The sequence below is a fragment of the Eupeodes corollae genome, chromosome 3 (assembly GCF_945859685.1).
Source record: "Eupeodes corollae chromosome 3, idEupCoro1.1, whole genome shotgun sequence".
In the NCBI taxonomy this organism is placed as follows: domain Eukaryota; kingdom Metazoa; phylum Arthropoda; class Insecta; order Diptera; family Syrphidae; genus Eupeodes; species Eupeodes corollae.
Genome location: NC_079149.1, coordinates 125716206 through 125736358, shown reverse-complemented (window position 1 = coordinate 125736358; position 20153 = coordinate 125716206). Strand labels below are relative to the sequence as shown.

The following is a 20153-nucleotide window of genomic DNA, read 5'->3' as shown; positions in this document are numbered from 1 at the left end:
AATGCCGATTCACAAATGGAATTTTTGGACTGCACATATTTAACATGGGAGTTGTGTCTTCCCACATATTTCACTTGTTCTTAAATGGCTTTCTCATGAGACACCTAAACTCCCTTAGGATGTCGATTACTTCACCAGCCAATTGAATGTGTTTCATCATTGGCAGACACGTTTTCTAAGAAGTGTGGTAAATCAAGTACTTATTAGGTTTATGCACTTGTAAATTTAGTGTCCCCTTTTCATAAACCTTTCGAACTTGACTTCTGCTTCTAAACCTTTTAACATCTTAAACCGCACGCTTCTCATGCTATTTCTTTTTTCTTCAGAGAAGTTTTTTTCTCCTTTCTTCTTCTGCTCTTAGAGCTCCTGAGCATTTCTCGTCCTTCTTTGCGTATCTGTTGTTTGGCTGCCGACATTTCTCCTCAAACTAGGTGTTCCTTGTTGGTAACTGTTTGAAACTCATCACGTTAGAGGCGACATCTTTGATTAAATCTTGGGTATGATCTTCGATACATTGTGTTGGCCGCAGCCAAATTCAGAAAAGAGATGACTTGGCCAGAGAAATATTTGACGATCTCTTGCGATTGTTGCCTGTTTTGTCTTAGGTCCGGAAACTCAAAGTGCTATAATTTAAGCACAGATGACTGTAAAAGGATTAAGGTTTAATTATTATTTTTTTATAGTGTCCATAATTTGAAATTGTTTCTTACGTCACTTCGGTAAATTGCTGATTGCAATTCTTCTCTTAAACTGTCGAACCGTAATAATCAAGCTTCTAGGAAGGTATTGTGAGGTACAAAAACTCGGTCTTTAGCAATACTATCCGAATGAGCCATGCAACGTTCAAGTATTCAAAACCAATGCACACCTAAACCTTCTTTACAACTTCCCCGTTTTGTCTTCATTCCCACATTGTGCCGGCATAATGAGGTTATAAGAAACCTTAAGTTTCTGCTAATAAACTTTACCTATAAACTCTTCAAATCTAACGCCCTGAAAATCTTCCAATACAAATTAAAATATTCTCAAAATGTGTGTTTTTTTGTTCGTTTTTGTTTTATTAAAAACTATATTTGTTTAGAAATATTCTTAAAGTACTAAACAAACTTAGTCTACCGATAACACAAGCTTTTTTTCCCCTCACTTTCATTCTTCGTTTACATTTCGCTTATAATTGTTATTATTTTATTTTGTTGTTTAATTTGTTTTGCATATCAGTTTGTTTTTTTTTTTGTTTTTCTATATTTCTTCTTCTTTATCTGTTTCTTATTTATTTTGTTTGCTTTTATAGCGCAGCTGTAATTTGTTTTTGTTTTGTTTTGTTTTTCTTATTTTGCTTGAAAGAGAACCGGAGTTATGTTTAGTAGCTTTTGGAATTATCCGGAATTGTTTTATAAACAAAAATAGATTATTTTTTAGTTGATTTTTAGAAAAAAAAATATATATATATAAATATTTAAACATTCCTAAGACCCTGGCGAGTTTTTTTACGACGAACTGCAAAATGCATCTAAAAGAGAAGAAAAGAGAGAAAGGGAGGACAGTTTTAAACAAAAATTATAGAAAGGCTTAATTCTATAAATGACTCGACATTAGGGCCATACACGAACGAACCATAGTTTAGTTAAAAACCATTTTATGATTAAGGCCTATCGAATGATTTTAATTTTTGACTCTAAGCCCCTTCAAATGTGCCCACAATTTCTGATCACGAAATGACTCATTCGTCTATGACCACCTTAAGCGTTAAGCGACTTCTTGACACACTTTGCGTGTATATTAATCTACTTACATCTTGTTCACGTTCCTTAGCACGTTGCTCTTCGTATAGTTTGATTAAATTTGGACAAATTTCTTTGAGCACTTCCTCGTTTTCCCAATGAACGCCAAGCTTATCAACCCATCGGAAGAGATATTCAATCTGTAAGCGAAATAAATTCTATCAAATTATATCGATTCAAAGGCTATCAAGTTGGAGAGTTAACTAAAAGACTTCCAAGCATCGATGTTAAGAATTGATTTATGGGCATACAAAATAATTATGACAGAAAACAAATATTAATACCTTGCCCATTTGAGAGACCTTTCCCAGAATACTCTGGACTCCGCCCTCTGGAGGTGGGTCCTCTGCCGTTTCGGCTTCGCCAGCGAGCTGTTGGGCACTTGCATCTTCGTTCAAAATGTCATCGTCCTCGTCGTGTGGCGATTCAAAGGACAACGGGAACTGTGAGGGATCTAGTATGCTTTTACTTCGGCCGCCTTCGTTTAGAGTATCTTCGTCATCGTCGTCTTCGTCGTCGCCCTCGTCGGGGCACATCTTACCATGCTGATTGTACTTAAACCGAACTTTTTTCGTAATTTTCTTTAATTTCTTTTTGTCGGACGACGAACTCGAGGACTTCTTCGATGGGGATTCGTAAGTTATGGTCCTATCTGAATCGTAGCCATCGCTGTCGTTCTTGATGTCTACACACGTCGACGCTGCCGAACCAGCAGCCTCTTCTGCAACGGGTGGTTTTTCTTCTTTTGTTCCTGACGCTGACACTGATGACGAATCATTTTGTTGGCCTTCGGCTTTTTCTAAACTATTCTCGTCGGCGAGTGTGGTGTCCTTGAGATCGTCTGAGATCTGTCTGACCTTGGACTCGAAGCCCCGCGAGTCGTCTTTCGAGGAGTTGCTGCTACTCGTCGTTGTCTCGGTCAGATCTTTGTTGTCTTTCACAACTAACGACGCATCATTGGCGTCGTCGCCACTAACGACCGCGACGATGGCAGTGGCAGATTCGCCGCCGCCGCCGTCGACTAAAAAGTTGTTTTCTGAAGGAATTACTGTCGGCGGTGAGGGCTGCTGTTGTGGCGGTGCTGCTGGTGGTGGTGGCGATGGTGATGCTGGTGAATCTTTGGGGTCAGACATATTGATTCCTCCGGGCTCGGTGGTTGGGGCGTCTGCAGCATTCTTTTCGCTCACTATTAGCATTGAAAATTTTATTGTACCTTTGTGTTTTACTTTTTGATTTTATTGTTTATAAGACAAAAAATTAATTTTTATTTTTCTCTTTTCGTATACCTGCTGCATCCGGCTGTTTCTTTGATGATGAACTGTCATCGTCGGCGACCACGCATTTTTTCTGCAAGGACTGATCAAGAGTATCACTGCCGGAATCATCACCCTTGGGATCCATTGTGCATTTGGGTGTTTGGTAAATTGTTTTTATTTGTTGCTAGATTACTAAAAAATTTTAACTAAAAAAGGAATATTGTTTTTTTTTTTGTTGAAAAAAAAAATTGCAAACAGAGAAAATTAATGAATTATTATTTTCGTCTGTTTATTTTTGTTGACTTTTGTTTAAAATTGCACCACCATCTGTCATAATTATTGGATTGGATTCCAATTTGATTCGATGGTGGCGGGTGTGTTGGTTGTTTGGTTGTGTGGATGATGTTTGGTTTATGTTAATCTAGTACATTAGCGTGCAATCGATAAAAATTCCGTAGTGTTTCTTCGACCTTACTAATTTCAGGAAATTAGACGTTTATTATAGTAGTACCCGTGGCATGATGGTTAGTGCGTTGGACTGTCATACTAGAGGTCTTGGGTTCGATCCCCGCCTATGCCATCTAAAGTCTTTTCACGGGTACTGCCTCTTGCGAGGAATTGACAAATTCTCCAAGAGTAACTCTTGTCATGAAAAAGTGCTTTCTCAAAATTAGCCGTTCGGAGTCGGCATATAAACTGTAGGTCCCCTCAATTCCTGACAACATTACTCGCACACAGGAATGGTTGAGAGTTGTAAGTCACTAGGCCTTGGTTCTCAACGGACTGTCGCGCCACCCAATTTATTTTTATTTATTTTAGACGTTTATTAATTGGATCATTTTGTATCATATTCTCTTTTGTAATAAAAATTTTCATTTTTACCCACAATCTAGTTAATAAGCCACATAAAACGATGAAATGACAAAATGAGTTTTCTCAAAGAGTTCAAAATTTTAGAAAGTGATAAAATAATATAACTAGAAGCTAAATTTTTGTTAAAAAACTAACATTTATTGAGGAGCACGTTTTTAACAATAATTTTAAGAAACTGTGAGTATGCATTTATGGGAATCTAATGTCAATTTTTAGATTTATAGTATAGAAAAAATGTCATTCTAAATCAGTTAAACATTTATTTGTCAAACTCTGTAGTAATCAAATGACTATGCGATAAATTGTAAAACTTGAAGGGGCAGTGAAATATTTCAGTTATTCAGTTTTTTTTTATCACTAACGACAAAATGGAACATGAAATGTAGGGTCCTTTAATGGAATAATAATTCCAACTGGAGACATTTATAGTTAGGGAATGAGCTAGATGGAGAAGTTTGTTGGGTGAGGTTCACACAGGATTGTAGCGCCACCTTAAGTAAGTAAGTACATTATTTTAATACTACTACCAAAAATTTAGCTTCATTAAAAAAGTAATTGTTTGTCATTATGTTTTAAAACTAATTTCAAGTAAGTGGCTGTAGTGGCTTGCACGAATAAGTTCTAGCCGAAGCACAATTTTTAAGCACTTTTCACATTGATTGGGGCTGTATGTAAGCAATAATGGACAAAATATTCCCCACCAAAGTGCCACGTTACATCTTTTAAAAAATAAAATAACTCTTATGTATTCCATACACGATTCAATTTTATTTTCAATTTAGTTGTCAACTAAATTGATGCTTCGCCACACACTATATAAACGTTGTTGAAAGACTTCTGCTTCAACTGTCAAAACATCATTTTTTTCTCGTTGAAAAATTTCATTTAACCACACCGAAACCACAGAGACGAGACATCAGATATGACCACAGAGATAATTCTATTGAGATTATTCACGTCTCTGTTTTTTTATCTCATTTAATTTCTTGCTAAGAAAGAGATGGAATGCGTTTGGTTTGACAGTAAATCAAATGACTTGCCTACACACACCTCAACTAAGTTGAAAACATTCACATCAACTTGAACAAATTCAAAATCTTTTGATTTTCTTCCAACTCAATCGTCAACCTTCAAAAAAATCAAATTCAAGCCCACACACGAGTTGATTTGATGAAATTGACATAAAATTGAAAGACAAGTTGAACTGTGTATGGAGTGCTTTAAAATGAATTAAAAAAATATGTATTTTCCTTTCTATCTAGTATAGTAGATTAACTTATTTATACCTTCCACATAAGCAATAAACGGACACATCCCCTTCCATCAAACTAAATTGAAATGCAATCCAAAATTATGACAGGTGGTGATGCAATTCTTAAGATAAGTCAAAAAATATAAACAGAGGAATTTAATAAAATAATTAATTTTCTTTGTTTAAGAAAAAATTTAATAACAATATCAATTTTTTCGTTATATTTTAAAATAATCAAATAACGAATAAAACTCAGTTATTATAATGAATGGATTGTAAGGCTGATAATTCCGGGAGGGAAGAGTCCTTCGAAGAAAAAGGACGAAAAGAGAATAACAAAAATTGTTTTGAATGGCAAAATGTGTATTGACAAAGGTGATAGCAACGACCAAGATACTTTAAGCGAAGGTGGACGGAATACAATTATACTGGATATACCTCATAGTTTCCGTTGTCCTTTGAATCGCCACACTATGTCATTTTGAACGACGATGCAAGTGTCCAACAGCTCGCTGGTGAAGCCGAAACGGCAGAGGATCGTACCCCGAATGGCAGAGTATTCTGGAAAGAGATGTATATAATTTTTATACCATCGCATTGCTGTCTTGCGATTTAAATAATTTTATCTTTAATTTTCTGTAGATTAGATCTTTAAGACGTCTCTTCTTTAGAGCAACGGTTTGCTCATATTATTGAACTTCATCCGTATGTGGAGGAAATTAAAAAAAAAAAAACATTTTACTAGAACAAAATCAAGAATTTATTTAAATAAGTTAAATATTACATTAGATTACGTACTTTACCTTGAGTGAGTAAAACTTTATAAAATGATAACAAGACAGGACAGAGAAGAAATGAACATACACTTATGCTCGTCAATGGGACCGAATCTACAGCAGCAACTGTAGATTCCTTAACAAAAATAAATTATATCAAAACAAAACGTTAATCTCTAGTTCTCTACCCCAACTCATAATGTACGTACAACACACGAAAAAAGACACAACTTGGGAACGATGCGGTTGTTGATGCAACTCGTCCTTCACCCATGCCCCCAGTCCCCACTAAACCAAAAATTGGATACGTTGAAAATTCAGCGTGCCGTAAACAGGGTTATTGAACTTGTCAGCATCCTCTAATGTATCTTGCCTTCAACGACATTTCTCTTTTCCTTTTATTTTGGTGAACGAGTCAAGAACGAATCAATCGCAATTGTGGCAGTTCCAATGAGAGAAATCTTAAATATACATATACATATGCATATATGTTTAATATTTTTATATTGTTTCTTGCCTACTTTGAAATCTTAGCGTACAAAAAGGACAATGTAGTCTTGTTGTTTTGAACAATTTCAGAAGTTATAACTTTGACTGTGTTTGTTTTTTTCTGAAAATTAAATAATCAAAAGTACACCAAATTTTATAATTTTTGGCGAACGCGTTCACCAATTGTAATTTGTGGAATGTGGATTGTAACATCTTATCTAAATTTGTACACAGGGTGGCGTTAGCTATCGATTAAAGTGATTTTATTGATGTGATGACCAATTCGTGATCTGATCCGAAATAGAAATCTATGTTTCTCAAAATTTGAAATTTACTTAATTTTTATATGTAAATCTTCTCAGTTTGTGTCATTATTATATTAATATATTTCCTCTATGGTTTGTGTCGATTTTAAAGAAATCACGAAACATACTGCAAACTATTTTGCTGAACGCATTCATTTGAATGTTAATATTTTGGGTTCACAGTCACGTACAGTTCTTAAATATACTTGACAATAAGTGCTGTTTGATTGGTTCAAATTGCAAGAAGTGAAAGCTTCACTTAGTAGACTGTCAAATATGTTTTCTGAATGGATATAAGGACATCTTGATACTTTGCTGGTTTGACAAACATATTTGAGAACATAAAAGCAAACTCGTGAAATCTATGCATATTAAAAGGAAATTTCCTTGGAAAAAGTGGCAAGAAATAAAATATTATTGAAATAAATTTCTTTAAAACTAAATAAATTAGGTGGCAGAACAGCTCGAAGGCAACAAGAGCTTAGTGCCGTAAAAATCTGTATCATTCTAATGTGAGTTTAATGTCAGAAGTGGGGGGGATTATTACATATATGCCGAATCTGAACGGCTGATTCAAGATAGAATTTTTAATTACAAGAATTACTGTTGAAGAATTTGTCAATTTCTCGCAAGGCAGTACCCGCGTGAAAACGAAACTTTAGATATCACAGGCAGAGAAAAAATCCTAAACTTCTGACCTCTATCACCAAAAAGTTTCAAGTGAAAAGACAAAATTGTAAACGCTAGTGATAACTCAAATATTCATCAAACCATATTTGAGAAAGATATATGAGAAATTACATAGGTCGGACAAATTATAATAAAGTCGGAATTCAAATAAGCTACTAAAAATTGGATGTAACTGCATAAATTGAAATATTACTGATGAATGCTTCTTTTTTTCGATTTTTGAATCAAAAAAATGTTGATTTAATCATAAGCACAAATTTCATATTTTTGAATGTATATGTCAGATTTAATGTCAACGCGACATTATGTTTAAGTGGAAACATGACATGATAGAGAAAATTTACAGAAACGTCACCCTTTAAGTAGAGGGCGTGTGTTGTGATTAAATGTAAGCGTAAGGTAACATATTCACCAATGCAGCCATTGTTTAGAACCAATAAATTTCAATCAATAAGCATGGATTAGGACAGAATTTTAGCTACGATATTCAGTGGCACCATTCTTCACATAATTGATTATTAATTGACGTTGCAGTTTGAAGCGTGTCTGAAGAATATTTAATGGAGTTTTATTTTTGTATGTTCTCTGGAACCTCAAGGTGGATTTGAATATATGTATATGCAAAGGTAAAGTAAGAACACAACTACAAGAGCTAGTGTCGCCCTAGGCACTACTATAGTTTGTTAATAAGAAAAAATCGTAGCCATAATAAAGCTAAGCCCGTTAAGAGGTTGAATAGAACCTATAAAAAGAAATTATAGTGCTAAAATGTAATTTTGATTTTTCATAATTGAAATTAAAAATGAAATAAAAATACTTTAAATTATTTAAGCCAAGTTATTTAGGATCCTGATCCTGAAAAAAGGAACCCTCTTAACTGCACCAACTATAGAGAAATTAGTCGACTTAACATCGCTTACAAAACCTTCTCTCCTATAATATGTGAACGTTTAAAGCCCATCGTCAAAAACCTGATAGGTCCTTACCTTATCAGTGTGGTTTTATACCAGTAAAGTCCACAGTCGATCAAATATTCACATTACGGCAGATCCTGGGAAAACCAAAAAGCACCAAATCGACACCCACCATCTTTTCATCGATTTCAAGGCCGCATATGACATCATCTACAGGAACGAGCTGTATAGAGCCATGTCTAGTTTTGGTATCCCTGCCAAACTCGTCCATTTATGCAGAATGACCATGGAGAATTCACGCTGCTCCATTAAGGTTGGAAACAACTTAACAAAATCTTTTTTCAAAAAGAGGTTTTAGACAAGGTGATGCGCTGTCATGCGATTTTTTTTAACATCGTGCTTTGAAAGAATAGTGCAGACCTCAAACGTCATTACTAGAGACACTATCTTTTAGAAGTCTGTCCAATTACAAGCATATACTAATGACATTTTCATAATCGGAAGAACTCAGCGTGAAGTCAATGGGGCTTTTGTGAGTATTGAGGCTGAGTTGGCAAAAATGGGTTTAACGGTTAATGAGGCAAAACAAAGTACATGCTGTCATCAAGAAAGGACCTACAACACCGACGTCTTGGTCAAAACGCCACTATCGACAGACGTCATTTTGAGGTAGTCAAGGACTTCGTCTACCTAGGCTCCGCTGTGGCCAAACTCAGAATAATTTTTGCTAACCGCTGTTTCTTTCGACTGAGAAAGCAATTGCGTGGTAAAGTCCTCTCTCGAGGGACCAAAGTGTAGCTATATAAAACCCTTATAATCCCCGTCCTGCTATATGGTGCAGACGCTTGGACATTGAAAAAAGCGGAAGAAAGCACCTTGGGTCGTTCTTTATGTGATATACGATCCCGTATGCATCGAAGGGGTGTTGAGGAGAAGATGGAATGACGAGCTGTACAGCGACGTAGACTTAAGCCAGAAGGGTAAAAATCAAACGACTAAGGTTTGTGGGTCACGTAGATCGCATGGAAACCAATGCTCCGGCCCAGAAAATCTTCGAATCCACACCCACAGGAAGACCGCGGATCAGGTGGTGCGCACAAGTGGAAAGTGACCTCACCCAACTTGGAGCGCGAAACTTAACACATGACAAACTAGCTGATAATGACAGCTGAATAGTTTTCCCATTTTCGTTCTTTTTCGACATAAATACTGTATTTAAAAATTTAATTTACATCAAATTGTCTTATGAATACAAATTTAAGCCTACCTAAATCCTTATGCACTACATATTTCATTCATGTGTATCAAATCATAGATTTATTTTTTAAATTGATGTAGTAAACTGATTGGGGAATAAAAGTTCATGTATGTGCTATTGGAGAGGTTAAATATCAAATTAAATTGAAACAAAACTAAATCTATAGTTTCCAGAATAATTTCTATTTTATTAAAAAACAAAAGGGAACCAAACCAATTCAAATTGTGCATCCACAAACCAGATTTTATTTAAAAAAATATAATTTATTAAATGTCTCCTATGAAAATAATTAAATTCCATTATTCATAATGTACTTCTCATAAATTAATTTCAATCGTTGAACGCATCCATTCATGTAATGTGTGCATTCCACGCCGGCTAATCACCTTCCACAATGTCATCGATAACACAATTTATTTGGCAAAAAAAGCCCGACGCCATTTTGCCCAATCCAAATATCGCCGTGAGTTTAGTCAACCAACCATCAACCGAGCGAACCAACAATTCTAAATTATATCGAAGAGCAGGAATGTGCTTGTGTGAGATTTGAAAAAACTTTTCGAACTAAAGTAACTCTAGATTTTGTGTTGAAAAATATTTAATTTAAAACAACAAAAAGGCTTTTTATTTATCAACAAATTCATCACAGTCATTTTGAATAGTTTATTGCTTAAGAAATACGCATTCCCAAAGCAATAATTGACGAGGAAAATTCAATTCGAAAAACAACCGGCGCAACGTAAGTTACAAGGAATTAATAAAATAAAAGAAAAAAAAACTTGTGAAACGACAAATCGTATTTCGCTTGAATATATGAGAGAGACGCCAACGGCCACCGCCACCGCCATCAAGCGCAAGCAACCAAACCAAGCAAAAGCAAGCGAAACATAATTTTGCAAATTTTTGTGTTTGATTTCTTTTGTAAAAATTTTGTATTTTTGTGATTTTTATAGAAAAAATATCAAAATTTCCGACAAAAGCAGCAACAAAATGCGTTCCAAGAAGGGATCCACAGAAACCAAGAGCGTTGAAGGCGGCGATGACCCAAAGAAAGCCTCATCCACGCCCGCCACAGATGAAGAGTCGTCCGAGGAAGAGTACGCTGTGGAGAAGGTTGTCGACCGAAGGACGCGCAAGGGAAAGGTTTGTTAACTTTTTTTTGTATTCCTTCCTTTTGCTTCTACTTCCAACATAAATTTGGAACTACTCACAAAAATCATGAAATCTCTTATATCTCACGTTTTTTCGTTTAGATTGAGTATTTTTTAAAATGGAAAGGCTATCCGGATGAGGATAACACTTGGGAGCCAGTGGAGAATCTCGACTGCAAGGATCTGATTGCCGCTTATGAGGCTGACCGCAAAAAGCGTGAAGAAGAAGCTGCCGAGGTAAGTTGATTCTTAAAATTGTCAAAAATTCTCAGGGTCTTCGATGAGGGAAACGTCACCTTTTTGTTTTGTTGCATTTTGGCGAACTTTGTGTGATCGGGAAAAATTTCATTCGCTTTCTAAAAAGAAAAGAAGATGGAAGAAAAAACAAAATAATTTTTTCGTCGATTTCGTTTTGTGCATTTGCGCCCATTTCGTGGTTGATTTTTGGAACCTTTCTCCTTTTTTTCCAACATTTCCATACGCATATATATATATATATGTGCATTATTCTGTGAGTATCTGATGCGCCGTTTTGTATGATGACACGAGCAGAGGAGCAGGCCTGTGTGTTTTTGGCGGGAAATATTCATTTTATTTTTGTGTTATTATGGCGGACGTTTTTAATTTTGATTTTGTTTACATTTTGAGAAAGGCAAACAAAAATAAGAATATTTTATTTCATTTGTCGAAGTTACTATTTGAAAATTTGTTGCAATTGATTTTGTAGCGCTTCGGAGTTACTAATCAATGTGTGTTCGAATCGAACTTTGGAATTGTTCATTTTTTGTTTCTCTGTGATCGGTTTAATTTGTCGCGTTTGCGTTCTTTTTAATTATAATTAAAGTCAGTGATCAGTTTCTATAGTTCACAAAAAAATGGAACATTAATTTATTGATGTGTTTTTACAAAAAAAAAGTTGATGGCAGAATTGTGGTAGGACAAGTTTGAGTAGTGAACCGAAGTGAGGTTTTTTTTATGATTTTCCAATAAATATCGACCACTTTCGTATCTTAAGTTGGATATCCGATATCGTATTTTTTATAACTATCTGAGTGATGTTTTAGTGAAAAATCAACATTGCAAGCTTGTTAGCTTTGTCAAAAATAAGTTTTTGAAATAATGAAATGGCTGCCTTCGATGAAAATCGTAAAGTCTGTTACATAAGAGCGTGGTCACTGTTAAATAATAACAACAATTGATTTTTCGAAAATTCGCAAATTTATTGATAATTAGGTCGTCAATAATCAATGCAAATATCTTAGTGGCAAGTCCAATCTCCTGCATTGTCAATTATGGCCTGGCACCGTCGAAGAATACTTTCCACTAGTTTTTCTGCATATTCTACCAGAAAAGACCTTCCAATATTCCGAATTTGTCGAGAAAGATGATCTTAATTACATGGCTTGCGTCTGTGAAGCTGCATTTTTATTAGGCCCCCAATTTCTTTAGGATTTGGATCCGGTTACAGAGATGGCCAACCTAAAATGAGAACTCCGTTTTGCGCCATCCCCGGAGCATTCATCAGAAAAAATTACGTTGCTCCAATCGCGGTACAAATTTTCCTTCGCCCATTCCACTCGTTTTTCAACGTGTTTTTCATTCAACATTCATTTTCGAAAGTACTTCGATATTTCAGTTTATTGGCAGGCAAGTGCCTGCGAATCGTTCCGTAAGATATGTCAACACCTTTTGCTTTCAATTTGATAGCAGCTTCATATAAAGTCAATGTTGGATCTTTCGAGAACAATGCGAGATTCTTTATTTCGTCTTTTTTTGAGACTGCTTGCACTTCCGTGATCAGGAAAATCATCAACGTTACCGACCTTTTTATAGCGATTTATCCACTTGTTAATGCAGCTGCGTTTGCGTTAATTTGGGTACTTTTTCATTTGAAAAAAGAAAAACATTACCTCAAAGCGAGAGGCGTAAACAGCACTCATTTCGAAAAACTACTCAATTGAAGACTACATTTGACAGACAGCTGACTTTTTACAAAAAGCATGAAGGACTGAGGTGCCCTCTATGTCATAGAAAAAGAAACAGGACTCTCTGATGTAACCATGTAAATTCAGCAAACTGTAAGCATAAGCGTCAAGTAAATATGACAAAATTGTGCCATCTGCAAAAGCGTTCAATTAAGATGTAAAATGCATGATGGAAATGTTTATCTTCAATGTTGATTGAGATGATTATCAAAAACACGAAACTTACATACATGAACCTACACGGTTAAATCTTCCTGCAAACCCAATTTTGATTAATTTTATTTTAAAAAATAGATTTGGCTTTGGAGAATTTAATGAGCTACTTCTGTGCGCAGGAGGTAGCAACTAGCAGAAAAAATATGGCTTGTAGGGCTGTCGTCTACCATTAGTAGTTAGCACTAACTTTAATTTAAGGATAATTAGGAACAAATATAGTCGGCTCCCCTTTATTTTTAACACCGTTTTCATGATATATATCTTCTCCAAAATTAAAGATTATTTAATTTTCAAAAGAAATATGATATTGATTTGTCAGTACTTGTTTTAGTTTGTAAAATAACTCTGTAGGCATTTAAGGAAAACATGTGATGATTTTTTCAAACACCTTGATGATGATTGTGTACCTAAAACCCTAAAAACATTTCTGGTAACTCTTATACTAAAGAAAACGAACATTGAAAATAGAAAATGAAAGTGCATCGCAATAGGGAATAGCATTATATCAATTGTGCGTCCCATATCATGCATCTAGCCAATACTAGGCAGCCTGGCCTTATTTATATACAGAAAGCTTGGTTCTAAGAAGTTATTAAACCTTATATTAAGATTTCCGGTTTGTTCTTCATACTATAAAGTTCAGTTGTTGGAGATATCAGCTTTTTGCCACACGCGACCAGATTCCAGCGGTACATTTAACCAATTTGTGTTTGATAATGCGGACTTTAATGTCAGAACATTAGACGATAAATGATGCATCGCTGCATAGGAAAAGAAATCGAGGCATGAAGGCAAAAGCTGACAAAACTACCTTGTGCTAAATCAACTCGATAACTTGGCGGACTTCCTTTGGAAATATTTCAGAAAACAGATGGCGGATTTAGTTTTTGGGAATGTGAATATGTGTTCCGAAGAAATGTTACAGCCAAAACCAAAAGACACTCTTTAGTTTTCATCAAAGTTTATTGGCATTTACAATGTTCCAGGATGGAAGGGTACATGCACTCAATAACAACATTCTTCTTTAGTGCAAAAACTAAACTCATTTCTCTTCCGTCCATAAACTCCCCACCGTCCGAATATAATACACTTTACACTGCATTGCACTACGCTGGCAGTTTGTGTTGAAAGATTTGAACAAAAATACCTGGTGGTAACACTTAACCAGCCTCTTTATATACAAAGTAAAGAAATCATTGCCGCAGCTTCATTTGAGTCCCGTCTATTAAAATGCGAAGCCAGATTGGGTGGATTTCACCTATTAATGTGCTATATTGTTCCAATAGGTTTTCTGATTAGTGGAAGTGGCCTACAAGAGTTAATGAGTACTATAATAGCCCCGGTTTCTGTTAAAATAGCAGTTCGTGTTTTAATAACAATGATCGAACAAGTCATAACATAAGCCAACATGAATTAGAGGAAATTCAAATTTCGTGAAGTATTTTCTTGATGAGTCTCCTTCGTTATGTGACTAAAACAAAACCCTCATTTGAACCAAAAGCGAGAAACTACAAACAAATCTTAACAAACTCAAATCTAATGGACCAACAGCAGCCTTATAGATTCATGCTTAGCGGTCTGGCTATTAACTGTGTAAAGAATATGATTCCATATTTCCACGCCGCCTAACACTTCGTGTCACCTCTATTTGCAGGACATGATAAGACTACCTTCTGTGATAACCCCAGATGATTTTAAAAACTTAGTGCAACAGCGTTACTTTACTATGAGAAGAACTGACCGATTTTGGACAGGGGTGTAGTCGGACCAAACGATTGAACAAACTCTAATGTGTGAAATAAAGAATATGGGTGGCCTGACACCAATGCTTGGATCCACTGATAGTATACTTAGCAAATGGGTTCTAGGCTGACTGCTACTCATAAAATTTTCTCATCACTCGAATAATTCACTGGGGTTCTTTTTTCTACTAGTGAGCAACATAAAGATTTTGGGGAGGCACGTAAAATTAGAGATAATACAGATATTGCAAAGCTGTTAAATTGGTTCCAAAGTCATCCTCCATTTCCAGTTACAAATGAAATCATGTCAAGGTCGAGTGGCATCGTTGGATATGATAAAGTAACTTGCTACAATGTTTATTCTCTAGACAAGCAGGCAATGAGTCATATAGTGGGCCAACGAGTTTCAGAAGTAAGGACATACAAATTGAATACTCGTTTTTTTATGGACAGTTACAGGCACGAAAAATTTCATGACACATTTTTTTTAGGAAATTGAATAAGCTTTCTTTTCGTAGAAGTACGGATATAGATTGAATTGTTTGTGGGTAGTAGTGGAACTGGCTATTTTACAAGAGTATTGTTTATGAAACTAGCGATAAAGCGATGATAGGCTTGAGAACTTGAAGCGCCTGGCGTTCAAGAGTTGCAATTGTCTTAGTAAGAGAATGATTTGAAAAAGATTCAAATACATTATTCGGTTTCCAGCCAAAAAAAAACTTATACTGGAGTTTTGGACGAACAAAAGCTTTGTAAATTATAGACAGATTAGTGATTAGAAGGGTACAAATACCTCTTGCAAATACAGCAGTTTTGATGATGTCAAATATGTCACTCGACAAGAGATGGTTTGTTAGGCACATTCCTAGAAATCAAAGCTGTTCAGTCACCTCGATGCAATAACCATACTTAGATAGTAGCACTCGGGACTGGTTAAGTTTGTGAGTAAATAGATAGTTTTCAAATCATGCAATTCTACACGGTTTTTGATTCTCTATTGGACAATGCTGTCAAGGTCAGAATTAATGGAGCTTATCCTAAATTAAGTAAAGTCCAACGTTCAGCTAGCCTATGTATAAGCGGATCGCTTCGCAAGACTCCGTGTGCGGCACTGGACACCTTACTCTACCTAACACCTCTTGACATTTTTAGCAAACAAATAGCTGCAAACTCTGCTATTCGCCTCAAAGCTTCGTCGCAGTGGACTTACAACAACATTGGCCACTTCGTAATTCTTTGGTATTTAGAATCAATTCCAAAGCATACAGACTACACCATCCCCCAACTGCAATTAGACAGAAATTTCAAAATTTCTATACCTCGCAGATCTTTCTGGGGCGGAACTTTTAGCGATAAAAGTAGTCTTTTCTCAGATAGTCAGGCTGCTATCAAATTACTGGAATCTGTCTCTACAAACTCTATAACAGTCCATAACTGTCGATCATATCTTATGGAGAAGGCAAAACAGTTTAATATTCACCTTTGCTGGGTGCCGGGCCATAGAGACAATCCAGGTAACTGTAAGGCAGATGAACTCGCCAGGAACGGTACAGTACAGCCCAACCTACCACGTTTGGCACGTACTGGCATACCAATGCAATAACCTATCCTACTCTGCCATTAAAAGTCCAAATCCTAAGGACAACTACGAGAATCTAAAAACAAATGTGAGTATACTGTCTGACAAAACAGAGCTCAGGGCCCTACTCTGTAATGTGTTTCGAAAGCCAGTCCGATTCGAATCTGATATTCGATTCGTTTATGAATTCGTGCTCTGTAAAATGTTCGAATCGAACAAAACAATATTTTAGTGCTTTTTCTATTTATGAATAGATTTTGCTGATGATTCCCTGTAATGAAGTATATTTGCTTAAATTTTGAATACAATTATTTCCTTGCTTACATTTTATCTATTTCACACAACTTAACACAATTTTCCTTTTGCGTCCTTTGAAAACGACTTTCGAATTGACATCCGTTACCTCTTTTAGTGTAGGAACAAAATTTCCGTTTTCGAACGCTAATGGTAATGACACTCGGAAAAGCATTTCCAGGTACGAAAAATTCGTAGCAGATTTTTCATTCCGTAAGTACTAGATTTGTTATCGGCATTAGAAAAAGAGAGTACAAATATTCGTTTTCGAAAATATTTGCTTTCCAAACGCATTACAAAATAGGGCACTAGGGCACTTCAGCCTTTATTTTGTAGACATTCAATTTGAACCCGTAATATACTAATCACCGGTGGACCGCTTTCGTTCTTCGAGATTTTTTTTTATCTTAAGCTTATGATTAATCAGTATTTGAGCTTAGAAAAAAGGGACGTAAGTGTAATTGGACGATATTTAGATGGGAGGAGTATTCGCCTTTTTAAGGGACGAGTGGAAGAACGCTGTTGTCCATCGACTCGGAAAGAGTCCTGATTAGTAAGACAGATGGAAAAGCTTACGCAGTCGTTTTCCAGCTATCCGGGAGATACTATCCGGGCCAGGGGATTCGTGAAACAATATCTTTACGTACTCTTGCAACTGTATGAAAAAGAATATCCATTTGGTTCGTCAAATATGACTGTCACAAGTATTTCTAGCTTGTATATACAGTTCCGGTTTTTACCTTGGGGGTTAGCTTTGTAACTACGTTAAAGTCCCTGAAGAAGTCGTTGACACCAGTTGTTTAAATCGTCATTTTAATTAAGGGGAATATCCATTAAATTTCATACAAATTTCGTAAATTTCCAATTATAGTCATTTCATGTTATATTTTATTTGTAATTTCAGAGCAGCTCAACAAAATCAGACAAGGGTAAGCCTGCGTCAGCCGCTAAACCAGGTTCAAAACGTAAGTCAGATGAGACAACAAATTCAAAAGAAAAAGTCAACAACAGTTCATCATCATCAGCTAAACGAAAAAAAGCTGACGACCACAACCAGGACTCGAACAACAGTACGGCGACAAATAACACAACAAATAACAAAAAGAAAGGCCGAAGAGAATCATCAAAATCCGATTCGGACAATGATTCCCCATCAAACGATGCAATTGGCGCCATGAAACCCGAAAAGAATGGCTTCGAACGAGGCTTAGATCCAGAGAAAATCCTCGGAGCATCAGACTCAACCGGAAAGCTCACCTTCCTCATTCAATTCAAGGGTGTCGATCAAGCCGAACTTGTGCCGGCCTCCATTGCAAACATCAAATGCCCTCAACTGGTGATAAAGTTCTATGAGGAACGGCTTTCGTGGTACTCGGATGGTGAGGATTAAACACGCATCTACACGTGTTTTACAAACAAAATTACAAGTGACGAGGATCATCCACGTCCGAGTTATAGTTATATAATAAAATATAAACAAAAATCAATTTGTATACTTTCCAAAAAAAAAAAACAAACAAAAACAAAAATGTTATCAACCATACAAACAAAAATGTGGAGGCATACATTTATACAAAATCATAATGCGGAATATACTTTCCCACTAAAAACAACAAAACATTTCAATTTTAATTTTCTTCTCTTCTTACTCTCTCACGAAGAGAATTAAAGAAAAATTCAAAAAACTAAACAAAACAAGAAACACAGGCCACTAAAAACCTACAACACCACACCGACCTACCTACAACTAATAAAACGTATGTAAGAATAGTTTAAACAACAAACTGTCCCCTCATAGGACGGCTCCTGCTGCTGCTGGAATCATTGTATTGTATTAGAGATCTGTAGTCTTCAAAAAAATATTGTTCCCCTTTTTTTAATAAAAAAAACTTTATCATAATTTGTTTGTTCTCACCACTCGACTTTTGAGCGAGAGTTGTGCTATGAAATAACTCCTTAATAACAAAAATTACCTTAATTCATTATTTTATAAATATAATATTTTCATTAGACCTGAAAATTGAGCGAAACAAAAGAAAAAATATAAATAAATATGTTAATTATTATTTCATTGGTTTTCTAGTAATTAAAGAAAAATTTTTAAAAATTCCCAAGGACATACTCGAGAGAACATCCTCAACAAAAAGAAAAAAAAAAAAACCAAAACAAACAAACGAATGCCTTTTCCATCTTAAGCAGTTATTTAAAAAACGAAAAAGATATTTTAGTTAAAAATAATAATAAAAAATCAAATCAAATGAAGATCTTATTTTTTATTTGTGAAATAAGAAATGATGGAAATGAGTTTGTCATGGAAAACTGAATGGTTTCATGTGGTTCCTTAGATAACAAAAATGGATAGAAAACCGCTAAATTTGTATTTTTAAGGAAACACTACGAGGTTCGTTCTCTTTTACGGTTTTTGTAATTATTACCTAGTTACCATTGGCGAGTAGGATGAATAAACCTGTGAGAAGTTTGTGTTACCGTTGGCGAATTAAGAACCGTTGATTCGACTTAAATGTCATAAAGTTTTCGAAGATTGGTCTCACTCTATTGTCGCTATCGAATGTTCGTTGATTTGAACGCCATTCGTGTTTTTTTTTTTGTCGAACGTTCATATTGTGTGAGAAAAGGTCGAAGCTTATGTAAAAGAAATGTCAGAAAATAAAACAATGTAAGTTCATACATATGTATATTTAATTTCTATTATAAAATAACATGAATCAATGCATTTTTATTCAGCTGAAAGAGAACTAATAAAAATGTTGGTTCTTCCAAAAAAAACAAAAGGAATATTGGGACCAATTTGCTACAACCCTCAACTCACTTGGGCCACCTACTCGCGTTGAAAAAGAATGGCACAAGGTAATGTAAATTTGAAAAAAAACCAATACAAATAAAAAATTTTCAAAATCAAAAGAAAACTTGCGATGAATAAAGCGGAAGTGGTGGAAACTGGTGGGGGTAGATACTCTCAAGTTCCATTAACTCTTTGGAACAAGCTGTGCTTGAACTGCTGGGACTTGAGCGAGCTGTAAGGCCAGAAGGTACGTGCTTTGGTTCATCTAGCCAAATTGTAGAGCACTTATTAACCGGCTTACAAGACATTGAAGTGCTCAATTTAAAAGACTGGTGAAGCCGATAAACAAAAAAAAACGACGAAATAAAAAAGGAATCATGGGTCGATCCAGTATATCTTGCGTCAACATAACGAATACACATTTTAAGGTCACGAGCCTTAAAAACTTGCATTAAAAAATAAGAGCTACTCTCAAGGAAAAAACTAACTATCATTGCGTTTAAACTGTAATATCCTTTTCTGTTAAGATACATATGACACAACTCAATCGGAGCAACGATTCTTATACGGGTTCCTACACCACATCCAATTACTCCTGGTAACCTGGCCGTGGAAGAAAAATAGTTTCGTTTGTTTTGTTTTTCATCGGATGACATGTTGAGAATGATCCAGTTTGGACATAATTTGTCTTCAATTGCACACGCAAATTCTTTAAAATACTAAGGAAGGCGAGAATTGTGACAGACCTAAGTGACATTCTTTTCCTAAGATATGCTCTGATAACTCCCA

The 20153-nt window shown here is 35.5% G+C and overlaps 2 protein-coding genes across 3 annotated transcripts; one reads left to right on the top strand and one right to left on the bottom strand.

The window, feature by feature from the left end:
- Positions 1 to 1033: 1033 nt before the first annotated feature.
- On the bottom strand, positions 1034 to 3363 carry LOC129949044 (clumping factor B). The gene is made up of 4 exons (XM_056060255.1): positions 3068 to 3363; positions 2066 to 2967; positions 1793 to 1921; positions 1034 to 1510 (listed from the first exon to the last, which is right to left on the bottom strand). The coding sequence occupies exons 1-4, from the start codon at positions 3180 to 3182 to the stop codon at positions 1457 to 1459; spliced, it is 1200 nt and encodes a 399-aa protein (XP_055916230.1). The 5' UTR covers positions 3183 to 3363; the 3' UTR covers positions 1034 to 1456.
- Positions 3364 to 10064: 6701 nt separating this feature from the next.
- LOC129949048 (heterochromatin protein 1) lies at positions 10065 to 18823 on the top strand. 2 transcript variants are annotated; one of them, XM_056060259.1, is made up of 4 exons: positions 10065 to 10333; positions 10548 to 10737; positions 10848 to 10982; positions 17466 to 18823. In XM_056060259.1, the coding sequence occupies exons 2-4, from the start codon at positions 10585 to 10587 to the stop codon at positions 17949 to 17951; spliced, it is 774 nt and encodes a 257-aa protein (XP_055916234.1). In that variant the 5' UTR covers positions 10065 to 10333; positions 10548 to 10584; the 3' UTR covers positions 17952 to 18823. The 2 variants fall into 2 exon arrangements, with proteins under 2 accessions (XP_055916234.1, XP_055916235.1); XM_056060260.1 differs by lacking the exon at positions 10065 to 10333 and adding an exon at positions 10334 to 10470.
- Positions 18824 to 20153: the final 1330 nt, after the last annotated feature.

What these genes read in the sequence shown, in the direction of transcription:
- LOC129949044 (XM_056060255.1), bottom strand. Translation starts at nt 3,182, where the DNA reads ATGGATCCCAAGGGTGATGATTCCGGCAGTGATACTCTTGATCAGTCC. An exon ending in GAAACAGCCGGATGCAGCAG is followed by an intron (nt 2,968 to 3,067) that starts GTATACGAAAAG and finishes CAATGCTAATAG; the next exon opens with TGAGCGAAAAGAATGCTGCA. An exon ending in CTAAGGAACGTGAACAAGAT is followed by an intron (nt 1,511 to 1,792) that starts GTAAGTAGATTA and finishes CTTCTCTTTTAG; the next exon opens with ATGCATTTTGCAGTTCGTCG.
- LOC129949048 (XM_056060259.1), top strand. Translation starts at nt 10,585, where the DNA reads ATGCGTTCCAAGAAGGGATCCACAGAAACCAAGAGCGTTGAAGGCGGC. An exon ending in GAAGGACGCGCAAGGGAAAG is followed by an intron (nt 10,738 to 10,847) that starts GTTTGTTAACTT and finishes TTTTTCGTTTAG; the next exon opens with ATTGAGTATTTTTTAAAATG. An exon ending in GTGAAGAAGAAGCTGCCGAG is followed by an intron (nt 10,983 to 17,465) that starts GTAAGTTGATTC and finishes TTGTAATTTCAG; the next exon opens with AGCAGCTCAACAAAATCAGA.